Consider the following 12,874-nt stretch of genomic DNA (forward strand, 5'->3'; position numbering starts at 1 on the left):
AACAAAAAATAAAAAGCTGAAATGTCTTGAGTCAGTAAGTATTCAACCCCTTCGTTATGGGAAGCCTACATAAGTTCAGGAGTAAAAATGTGCTTAACAAATCACAAGATATATGGACTCATTATGTGTTCAATAATAGTGGTTACAGAATTGTTGAATGTCTACCCCATCCCCATCACACATCTGTTAGGTCCCTCAATCTGAGTAGTGAATTTCCAGCACAGATTCAACCACAAAGACCAGGGAGGTCATTCAATGTCTCTCAAAGAAGGGCACCGATTGGTAGATGGGTAAAAGTTTTTAAAAAAGCAGACATTGAATATCCCTTTGAGCATCATGAAGTTATTAATTACACTTTGGATGGTGTATCAATACATACAGTTACTACAAAGATACAGGCGTTGTTTCCTAACTCAGTTGCCTGAGAGGAAGGAAACTGCTCAGGGATTTCAGCATAAGGGAAAACTGAGGATGGATCAACAACATTGTAATTACTCCACAATGACAGAGTGTAAAAAGGAAGCATGTACAGAATAAAACATTTGAAAAACATGCATCCTGTTTGCAACAGGGCACAGAAGTAATATGTGTTTTAGGCTACTCTCGCTACATTGTTAATTTTTTCCTTTAATATTTTCTTCCCATCTCTCTGCATCATCTCTCCTGCTATATTTAGCCGGTAGACTGAGGCCTTGGCGCCAGACCGTTTAAGACCTGTCAAAGTCCCTCATATTTCCCCTTGTCACATGTATACCCAGCGCCTCCTTCAGCCAGGCTACCACCAACCCCCTCACCCTCCTATGCCCCATCTCTCTTTCATTCTCGCTTACTACACTTCTCCGCCCCCTCTAGCGCGCTCTCTCGCTCTCTCGCTCTCACACACACACACACACACACACACACACACACACACACACACACACACACACACACACACACACACACACACACACACACACACACACACACACACACACACACACACACACACACACACACACACACACACACGGCCTATTTAATTTTCTTTCCATTTCTTCTTCTCCCACTCATTAAAGCCGGGTTTTAATCCCTCTTTCCCGCCCTCTGCGAACTTTGTGCAATTTGCTCGTCTTCGTGCTCGTGTTGTCTCATTGACCCGAGTCAGCAGGGCTACCGGTGGGCTGTCCTGTCCGCTTGGACAAATTGCGACTGATTGATGAAAAATAACAATTCTCACAATGAGCGCTGGTAGCCGAATAGGCGCTCCTCAACCCCCCCGCCCCGCCCCACACAACCAACAACCCAACAGGGCTCGGAGGGTTCAACGAATGGAAGCCCCTAAATGCTCTTCTCGACCCTTGGCACCACCAAAACAGCCCCACTAACACTTTGGCAGACAACCCCCCCACACACACAGATTGAGTCAAACATCCGTTTAACACTTATTGTTCATATAACACGTTTTGTAAAAGTGGAGGGTAAAAAGACTGTTGTGACAAAATCCAAAACTGGTAATTGCTTATTGATCAACAAATGTGATTCCACTGATGTTATTTTCACGTGCAGCTATCACCTTGAAAGTCGGATTTAGTAATAATAGGTTAAAAGGAGGTTATTTGTAAAATAGCCCAGAACTGGTGATTATGCCAGGTCCGTGAATTGGAAATATGTTTTATGCTTGAAAATCTACGTTAAATTCTTATTTAGCGAATTGTATAGCCTTTTGTCTCTGACGCACAATTTGAATGCTTGAAGCGTTTGTCTGGAGAAATTAACAGCTAATATAGCTAATTCTAGTTCCCAATTCTATGTGGTGACAGCCTACCTTTCGCAGGTAGCAACAGGTGGGGGCGCTAAAATGACCCCACGGAACACCCTTAATGCTGCTCTCCAGTCTCCTTGTTACTCCACTAAACCGAAACACTCCATGTTCTCTGTGTTGTTCACTGTTTCCCTCTGTTCAAGTTAATTTGACTGTGATTCAAAGATGTGTGTGTGTGTGTGTGTGTGTGTACGTGCGGGCGGGCGCGTGTTTACACATATTACATCGTTGTCATACTATGTAATGACAACGGGTCTATAGTTTTTGACAAAACAATCTTCCCACCAACATTTACCTGCATTGTCATTGTCTGTGGTTGCAGGGTTGGGTAGGTTACTTCCTAAATGTAATATGTTACAGTTACTAGTTACCTGTCCAAAATTGTAATCAGTAACGTAACTTTTGGATTACCCAAACTCAGTAATCTGATTACATTGAGTTACTTTTATATTACTTTCTCCTGAAGAGGCATTAGAAGAATACAAAAATGTATGTTACCAATTGAACGACATCTATGGCCGGATAAATCAATGTTAAAGTTTACATAGCTGGCCATATATGGATGTCAAATGACACTTTATGGGTTGGTTATGTAGGCTTCTTCTGAACCCATCACTTTCTACTGCATATAATAATATGATTAAATTATATCTTTACATTAAAAACCAAAGTCTATCAGAATGCCAGTCATTCCAATAAATGTTATACCCCTTGATCTTCAGGAATGGGACTTGGAAATATTGAAATATAAATCAGCCAATTTGTTTTACCTGAGCACAACCCCAAAACTAAGGACTTATTAGCCAGCCCTACTCTGTTGTTTATGAATTTGTTGTCGTGGAGGACTGATTGGGCTCATTGATTCGGGGTAAAAAAATAAATGCTGCGCTCATGGAATGGCATGATTTGATCACTAGTGAAAAGTGCTATTTACATGTGAAAAATGAACTTTGCTATATGCCTATTGTTTTCCTTTTTGTAGTCAACACTTTGATATCTTGATAATATGCAGCTCTTTAAAGTGCAAATCCACAGAGGAAACAATAACAAAATGGATTCCCCGCCTCTGTTTTGGTAAAAAGCTGAGGGATGGACCTGGAGAAATGTAACCACTCTCAGATTAATAGAAAAGAGCTATGGATGGATTTACAGATATTGGAGAAAAACAAGCTTTTTTGGGGATTCTCATGGAGTGTGAAAGTTGAACTGAGGTCATGAGACATTTATAAGTTATATTCTTCAATAATCAATGGATATATATATATATATATATAATTTATAAGTCCACAAATGGATGAAGCAACTACAAAATGCCCCTGTAAGTCTACCAAAAGTGTGTGAGTTTGAGCATGTGTCTATTAGGCTTATGGATATAAAAAATATCAGCATGAATTAGATTTTGAAATAGGCTGGGATCCGCACTATGCAGCTGTTGCAAGAGCGCATGTTTCACTGGCTGTCCACTGGTTTCAAAAACAATGATTGATAGGCAGCTTAAACTGATTTGAATTAAACCATTATTGGGTTCAAATACACATTTAGATTTGTGAACAGCCATCCACAATACGTAAGGCGCAAATAGCTAAATGAGAGAGCATCAATGTGATTCACATCAATGCGCTATGAAAATATCAATAATAAGTGATATCCGTATCGCCGTAGACTACATCACTGCTGTCATCCTTACCTCCAAGCGTTTATTCAAATTGTTAATCTTTGGATGCCGACAGCAGTCGCACCATTGGAAGACATAGCTTGGACTGTAGCCTACAAAAGCTTATTCCTGCTCCTTTCCCGCTATCCATCAAACACATTTTGTGTGTCGTCATAGTGGTCTGACTCGCTCAGGTGGAACAAATTTAAACTTCCGCCCCTTTTCAACGCTGATTTTAATGTCACTGAGAAAACACAGAAGTGTCAAAGTTTTTTCGCTTACAATATTTTAGCTGGTAACGTAACGGATTACAGTTACCGGTTTTTGTAATCCGTTACTCCCCAACCCGATGTGGTTGAGAGTGAATTGAGTTTTTGTTTATTTTCTGCTTCTGGCAACACAGGTCGAAAGCACAGGTTGAAAGCACACAATACTCGATGCAGCTTCGGGAATTTCCCTTCCCGCTGCCGGCCCTCTCGTCCCCGGATTCCCTACCTTTGATCAGCGAGGCCTGGCCCCAGAGCCACCGGAGCGGTGCAGCATGTGGGATGCTTATTCAATTACAACCCCGTCCGTGACCCTGGCATATATCATTAACCCCCTTACCTTCAATGCAGCGCGCTTTACACATGCGTAATGGGCCAGGTCACAAGTGGACACGTTTTTGCGCTAGCAGGATCTTACTTGAGTGCAAAATAGCATAAAGACGTAATTGTTTGGCCTTCATTGATTTCTGAAAAGATATAGACCAAAATCACTAAATTACTTACCATCTTTAAGCATATCATGCAATTGTACACACAATTACTTGTTACTTTTATTTCTTATTCTTATCAGTATTTTTTTTTAAAACTGCATTGTTGGTTAGGGGCTCGTAAGTAAGCATTTCACTGTAAGGTCTACTACACCTGTACCTATTCGGCGCATGTGACTAATACAATTTGATTTGATTCAATGAAACTTCCATATCATGGTTTCGGTCGAGTGACATTGAATGGACCTTAATTGATAGTTTCACTGATAACAGTGACTTACATTTAAAAAATATATATTTTTAAATACCCTCAACATACCTCAGAGATGGCAGTTTTAGGATGCTGCTGATAGCAACCTGATAGAATAACATGGCTACTAAATCCATCAGGTATTTATACCACGCATCATAGCCTAATTATTTTCATTAAATTATGCGGGTTAAACAGTAGGATAGTTTGTGTGAGTGACGTATCCAACTGAAAGAGATCTGATTCTGTGAGTAGGCCTAGAATACATTTAAAAAGCATTAGCCTATGGAGAAAGGAGAATAGCCTGAAGATTTGTAAAATCTTTTGTAGGCCTACTGTTTACATCTTGTGAATACTGACAATAAAGGTAACAAGAAGAAATGATCCACCAGTTCGTTCGTGTTAAACTTTGACAATAGTGTTATAACAGTGATTTATTTGACAATAGTGTTATAACAGTGATTTATTTGACAATAGTGTTATAACAGTGATTTATTTGACAATAGAGCTAACAGTGATTTATTTGACAATAGTGTTATAACAGTGATTTATTTGACAATAGAGCTAACAGTGATTTATTTGACAATAGTGTTATAACAGTGATTTATTTGACAATAGAGCTAACAGTGATTTATTTGACAATAGTGTTATAACAGTGATTTATTTAACAATAGAGCTAACAGTGATTTATTTGACAATAGTGTTATAACAGTGATTTATTTGACAATAGAGCTAACAGTGATTTATTTGACAATAGTGTTATAACAGTGATTTATTTGACAATAGAGCTAACAGTGATTTATTTGACAATAGAGCTAACAGTGATTTATTTGACAATAGAGCTAACAGTGATTTATTTGACAATAGTGTTATAACAGTGATTTATTTGACAATAGTGTTATAACAGTGATTTATTTGACAATAGAGCTAACAGTGATTTATTTGACAATAGTGTTATAACAGTGATTTATTTGACAATAGTGTTATAACAGTGATTTATTTGACAATAGAGCTAACAGTGATTTATTTGACAATAGAGCTAACAGTGATTTATTTGACAATAGTGTTATAACAGTGATTTATTTGACAATAGAGCTAACAGTGATTTATTTGACAATAGTGTTATAACAGTGATTTATTTGACAATAGTGTTATAACAGTGATTTATTTGACAATAGAGCTAACAGTGATTTATTTGACAATAGTGTTATAACAGTGATTTATTTGACAATAGAGCTAACAGTGATTTATTTGACAATAGTGTTATAACAGTGATTTATTTGACAATAGTGTTATAACAGTGATTTATTTGAAAATAGTGTTATAACAGTGATTTATTTGACAATAGAGCTAACAGTGATTTATTTGACAATAGTGTTATAACAGTGATTTATTTGACAATAGTGTTATAACAGTGATTTATTTGACAATAGAGCTAACAGTGATTTGTTTGACAATAGTGTTATAACAGTGATTTATTTGACAATAGTGTTATAACAGTGATTTATTTGACAATAGTGTTATAACAGTGATTTATTTGACAATAGTGTTATAACAGTGATTTATTTGACAATAGTGTTATAACAGTGATTTATTTGACAATAGAGCTAACAGTGATTTATTTGACAATAGTGTTATAACAGTGATTTATTTGACAATAGTGTTATAACAGTGATTTATTTGACAATAGTGTTATAACAGTGATTTATTTGACAATAGAGCTAACAGTGATTTATTTGACAATAGTGTTATAACAGTGATTTATTTGACAATAGTGTTATAACAGTGATTTATTTGACAATAGTGTTATAACAGTGATTTATTTGACAATAGAGCTAACAGTGATTTATTTGACAATAGAGCTAACAGTGATTTATTTGACGATAGTGTTATAACAGTGATTTATTTGACAATAGTGTTATAACAGTGATTTATTTGACAATAGTGTTATAACAGTGATTTGTTTGACAATAGTGTTATAACAGTGATTTGTTTGACAATAGTGTTATAACAGTGATTTATTTGACAATAGTGTTATAACAGTGATTTATTTGACAATAGTGTTATAACAGTGATTTATTTGACAATAGTGTTATAACAGTGATTTATTTGACAATAGTGTTATAACAGTGATTTGCACGCACCTTTGAATTTGTGTTGCAATGCTTTTTCTTTGTGTCGATAAACTGATGTAATGGAAGTCTTTACTAGATATATATGTTATAACCGGGTTAAGGTCATAACGCTACTGATTCACAACTTGTAAACAAAGCTGCTGTACTCGAACATGGTTAGAGTTAGAGATATAGGACACATGCAAGTTACCTGTAAAGTGTATTTTATGTATCTAAGAAAATTAAGAAAACATTTAAATCCATGTGGGTCGATACTGATGTAGGCTACAAGTAGGTCTACCTACTAAATAGGGAAAGGTATATAATTAAGTTCAGTAGCAAGCTTCATGTAATTTTTGCATCTGCAGTTAAAATAAACCGGAAAATGGTCCACAACAGAAATAAATGGGAGATTATAGCCTAGGTGTTAGAAGTTCTCTGACCGACTTCAGAAGTGGAAGTTAGACAATATAGCCTAGTCCTATAAACCAGTGGTGCCCAGACTTTTTCGGTTACTGTACCACCAACTGAATTTAGCTCTCCCCGGAGTACCCCTGAAGTACCCCCTCGTGCATTTACCAGTAGACTTCAAGTACCCCATGTGGATCAACCTTGTGGATAGGCCAAGTAGCCCCAGGGGCCTTAGTACCGCTGGTTGGGAACCACTGCTATAGGCTAACCATTTTGGTTTGTTCAACTGTCTTAGCTCAAATAGCTATGAGAGAATCGATAAGCTAATGTCGTATTGATGCGTATATGCGTATATAGCAGATCAATTTCTGTTCAGGATCGTAACTCTATAACAGCCTTGATCAATTTGATGTGATAGGCTATTATGTTTCACATGCATTCAGTTCCCTTGAAAATAACCTAATTTTTCGCCTTATTGCTCTCTACTATAGGCTACAGTCCTGTCAAATTCGTGTTTACTTAACAGAGTTGAACTTGTTGACAGTGCTTCAAAATTAAATGTTCAATTCATGCAAACAGAAAACATTGAATCGTAATATATACAGAGGCGATATGAAATTACCTGAGGTCCGGGGAAAAATACTTATTTCAGTCATACTTTAATTTATCGACAAGAAAAGCACTTTCCCGTATTACATTTCGAACGTAACCTCTCACACGATGGTCTCTATCATTGAATTAGAAATAAGTGTACACATACTATAATCTTGTTCAGAATAAGGCGATTAGGGTCCTCAAAAGTAAGTGTTTTTCGCTTGAATAAAGTGTAGAAGTAAGTGTTTTTCGCTTGAATAAACCCATTGATGCGTAACATGTTTTGACACTGTAAACAATACAGAACTGTTAGGTTATATCAAAGAATATTCGCCTCCGGTTAGACGATTGAAAAGCATGACCTGAAAAGTGACAAGATACATTTGTATATTAAATTAACAATAATAATAGCCCTATGTGAAGTCTAATTGGTCTTTGGGTTGTATTTGTTGTATTCACTAAAAGATCATAACATGTCATCGACATACCTGCAATAACCACGGTATTTCCCACTATACTTTGTCTGCCATATTCATATGAAAATAGGATATAATGAAACGGATGCCACTATAAATTCATCCGCAAGTATGACTATTTGATACCCATTGACATTCTTACATTTATCATTTAACAGACACTCTTATCCAGAGCGATTTACAGTAGTGAGTGTAAACATTCAACTTGATTCATTCCTATTTGCTATCCAGTTGGCTCCTTTGAGGATCAAAGGAGTGCACTGAGGAGAGCAAAATAATTGAGTGATACAAAAAATAGGGAATTTTACTTGCCTAACAGAACTATTTGCTAACAATGTAACAGTTTTATACTCTATTTAGTTGAGGATGACAACAATGAAATGCAATCAAAATATATAAGATCTGATATTGTACACACAATATAATGCTATTAGTCTGTTGAGAAATTATTGAATGTAAGTGAATAACAATTTTCATCACATTTCAAGACAGATAAGTACACTAATAAATCACACAAAGTTAAAGAAATATACACGTTTGGATAGAGATCAATTTATTTAATTTTTCTACAGTGGATGTTGTGTTTTTTTGAGCAAAACAATGTTAGCAAAAGCTTAGCAAACCTGTCCATAAGTGGTTGTAGCTAGCTATGTATTAATGATGCTTCTCTCCTGGTGCCAACCTTCTTTCTCTCCTCCTATTCACAGAGTTTGCTGGCAGAGGAGGATGGGTATTAATGGAGACTGTCACAGGAGAGGAGGGTAACGACCAGGGGCCTGTTAAGGAGGCAAACAACGTTTTGAAACAGGGAGGTACGATTTGTACTTGATCAATAAGAACACAGGTACAGTTTTTCAGATGTGAAATGATTAGTTAAGGTGTGCCCTCCTTATCAGGCCCCTGCCCCTGGTAGAGGTGCCAGCTGGGGCACTGGCCTGGGCATGGTCCCCTCAGACTCAGAGAGACATTGCAAGGCACCATGTCACAGCACCAGGGGCGCGTCAGTGGGCAAACCAGAGAAATATAACGGAAAGAACAGGCATCCCCATTCAAGTCTATTATGCCATAATAGAGCCTCACAGTGGAGGTGTCATAACTCTCATAAAACCTAGTGGTCAAACAGGGAAATGGTTCCAATCATTTTCCCACCATTCATTTTTCCCATAGGGGATTTTAGAAACACTTAAAATAAGGGCTGTGTTTTGTGTAGGTTTACCCTGGCGTGATGTTTTGATAACCATGTTAATCTCTCTCGGACAAGGTGACTTTTATCAATATATTCCGCTCTATTTACTCTCAGAATCGAAAGTGCTAATTAGCATCAAACTAGACATCATGCAAAACTACAAATCCCTGCAAGCTCCTGCACATCATCTCTAGCTGACACCTTTGCTAACAGGTAGTGTCAATTTAAACAGGACAGTTCACAGAATTGTCTATTTAAATAAATGTAGCCAATTTATTAATTACTAGATTTAGCTAACATTAGATAGTTAATTCAGAGATTCTTACCTTTGCCTCGATTCGTCAGTCTCGCCCAGATCATCATGGCATTTGTAGTTCTTCAGGATAGCCATATTAGCAGCTAATTAGCATTTCATTGTTGGGGGGTAAATAAAGGTGAATATATTAATATCTCCTACAGAGATTTACATGGTTATTAAAACGTCACCCCAGGGTAAGCCCACATGAAACACAACCCTTATCTTAAGTGTTTCTGAAATTAGGCTAGGTTTAAAGGGTATTATGACTCATAGGGTGTGTTTGTAAATTCACTCTGGTGTGCTCAGAGAGCCCTCTGGCCGTTCGGAGCGTTCAGAGTGCACACTGGACGCTCTAGCCGAGGAGTAGGGTTGATCTGAGCGTTCTGACCTCACAACGGCAGTCAAGCACCCAAGCTAACTGGCCAACGTTGGCTAGCTTGCTAGCTACTTCCAGAAAACAAATGACAGAACACCTCACGCTGACCATTTTACTCACCCTAGCAGAGTTGATTAGGCTGTTTTGATGTTATCCAGAGCGTTGGTGACTGTTACTGTGCTGCTGGCAACTATTTAATTACGCTTTTTTGCCGACGTTTACTGGCATCAGCCATATTCAAAGGGTGCTGAGCGTTTGTAAATTCAGCAGTTATTCTGCGTTCTGGCAAACTCAGACAAGAGTGCTCTGAAATTGTAATAGATAGCCAGAGTGAATTTATGAACGCACCCATAATGGGCTACTCATCGGTGGACCAGTAAAATCAGGTCAAAATGGCAGGGTTAGGGGTTCCAAGCCTGTTCTATTGATTCTTTTTTTATGGAGAAAACAACCTGAAGAAGAGAGCAGAGCATGCCTGAGTATGCCTGAGTATGCCTGCTCAAACACATTCACATGGCCATTGTTTCAGTCTCAGCTCCAGTTTTGGTCCCGTCTAAGGTAAGTGAATTGCATTTAAATAAGACAGTTGCACAAGACAGTTCACATAATTGTCGATTTAAAGAAATTCAGCCAATACAATACAAGCCCTACATCAATTAGTCTTGTACTGATTTTTGAACATTTTGAAGTTTATTTGACTCTTGATCTGAGTGATAAGTTTTAGAGTGTTGTATTCACGGTCTGCTTTTCCACAATAAACTGGCAGAAAATGTGCACTGGCTTTGGTGTGGTTTATTTATTTTCATTAAATTAAACGAGAAGTCACTACATTTTACAAAAGCACTTGCTGATAACTTTTGTTCACGTGATTGAAACAATGACTCTGCAGGTGTAATATTTATTTAGCATATATGAAATCATTGAGTATCCAGGGGTGATAATAACACATCAATACATTTCATTAACATGAATGTATAGCAAATAACGATTTGGTATTTTACAAAACCAATATTAGTAAAAATGTATTAATAAGTATGTGTTCTGTATTAAAAGGAATAAATTCATCATGCCTCTTTTATGTTACATTGTCCAGTGACCAAGCAGCAGTAGCCATCGACTCATTCAACATGCAGAATTACGGGAACATGGCTGTGTTCAGTAGGGTGAAACATTCCCGAACATTGCAGATAAATATGTAATATATAGATCTGTAATGAGTCACATGTTCTATAAAATGTATTTCTACCTGAAAGTCCTGTAACGTAGAATTTTTCTGAACAGACCCGTGTAGTCAACCAGACATCCATTCCCCAGACAAAGGACTAGGATTGTATCGTGTTATAAAATTAAAATGTTGACAAACACTAAATACAAAATCAGTGACCAAATATTTATAACCTGTTTTAAGTCTCAAAGGTGAGTCTATCTTTCTGTTCTCACTAGTGCATCAGATCACACTTCATTTCAAGTCCTATGTGGTCTGGTCAAGACTAGCAATGACCCATTCACTAAGAAAAGCAAGCTGGCAAAGTAGTTATTCACAATTTGGGGTGTGTTTGAGGTGTGTGTGTGTGCACGCAAGTAAGGAATAAGCCTTTTCTTTTGTTAAAGCACAAACCTGTTTTTTGTTGCAAAAAAAGAAAAAGAAAATCATAATCAAAGCAAGATGAAATCATCAGAAGACACTCGACTCAACAAACTAAAAAGATACCCACCAAAACCATCAATGTTACCAAATGAAGAGAAAACCATACATGGAAGTGATTTGGTCTTAATAAGCAAAGCTAATATACATTACAGCGCGCATGCTGAGCTAGGTCGTTATCTTCAGAAGTAAAACAACTACAGCTACATTAGATAAACCTCAACTTTTTCACACACTCAAAATGAAACACACGCCATGTGACACATCACCACACACACACACACGCACGCACGCACACAGACAGACAGACAGACAGACAGACAGACAGACAGACAGACAGACAGACAGACAGACAGACAGACAGACAGACAGACAGACAGACACACACACACACACACACACACAGACAGACAGACAGACAGAGACACACACACACACACAGACAGACAGAGACACACACATCGGTAGGTGGGAGTAACACTGGACAGTTCCTGGATTTGGAAAGAGAGAGGAGGGAACATGAAAAGGGAACCACTGCTCACAATAACATCCTAATGAACATCAACACGGCGAGAGACCGGAAGACATCAGGACTGTCTGGCTGTGCTGTGTGAAGCGGTAGGATGGATGGTAGGTAGCAGACCTGGGTTCAAATACTTTATCTGGGCTTTATTGAGCTTGTCTAGAACCAATAGAATAGTTGGAACCAATAGAATAGTTGTAAAATGTAGTCCCCTCCCATCAGGCACCCCAGGCAGACAAAAGCAAACACTCAAAGCATTTGAAAGACTTAAAATAGTATTTGACCCAAGGTCTTGTAGGGTGGTAGGCAGGCTGTCTCCTGGTCTCCTCTAGGGGAATCCGGAGGGGAAGAGGCTGAGGGGCTGGCTCTCGTTGGTGGGCAGTGGAGAGCGGTAGCCCTCAAAGTTACGGGGGATGGAGCCGCTGGTGGAACCAGAGCTGTTGCTGAGAGTCTCAATGCTGCCCTCCCTCTGGAGCTCTGTGGGGGTGAGACAGAGACAGAGAGACACACACACACACACACACACAATGAAAATTCCAATCTTCTATGAGCTGTACATTGAAAGTGTTGTAACGATGTAAGTAGATTATGTAGTGCTGAGTGGGATTTTGTCTTGTTTCTGTCTGTGTACCAAACCAATAAAAATGTACATTCACATATAAAGCCGCCAGATGTTGTCTTTATCAGAGGCCAAGGCGGAGCTACAACCATTTTGCGTCTCCCTATCCAACTCTACCAGATCTACAACAGATGAAGTGTCTATAGGGGACAAGGGCTAGGGGCTGTTTC

At 38.1% G+C, this 12,874-nt stretch overlaps 1 protein-coding gene across 3 annotated transcripts in view; it reads right to left on the bottom strand.

Moving 5' to 3' along the window:
- Nucleotides 1–10,694: 10,694 nt before the first annotated feature.
- LOC112267028 (BCAS3 microtubule associated cell migration factor) overlaps nucleotides 10,695–12,874 on the bottom strand; it is a 354,308-nt gene continuing 352,128 nt past the window's right edge. For all 3 annotated transcript variants that reach the window (XM_042297357.1, XM_042297358.1, XM_042297359.1), the window contains one exon: nucleotides 10,695–12,562. In XM_042297357.1, coding sequence (XP_042153291.1) covers nucleotides 12,414–12,562 — 149 coding nt within the window. In that variant the 3' untranslated portion in view covers nucleotides 10,695–12,413. The remainder of the gene's footprint in view (nucleotides 12,563–12,874) is intronic.

This window comes from Oncorhynchus tshawytscha, linkage group LG14 (assembly GCF_018296145.1).
Source record: "Oncorhynchus tshawytscha isolate Ot180627B linkage group LG14, Otsh_v2.0, whole genome shotgun sequence".
NCBI lineage: Eukaryota > Metazoa > Chordata > Actinopteri > Salmoniformes > Salmonidae > Oncorhynchus > Oncorhynchus tshawytscha.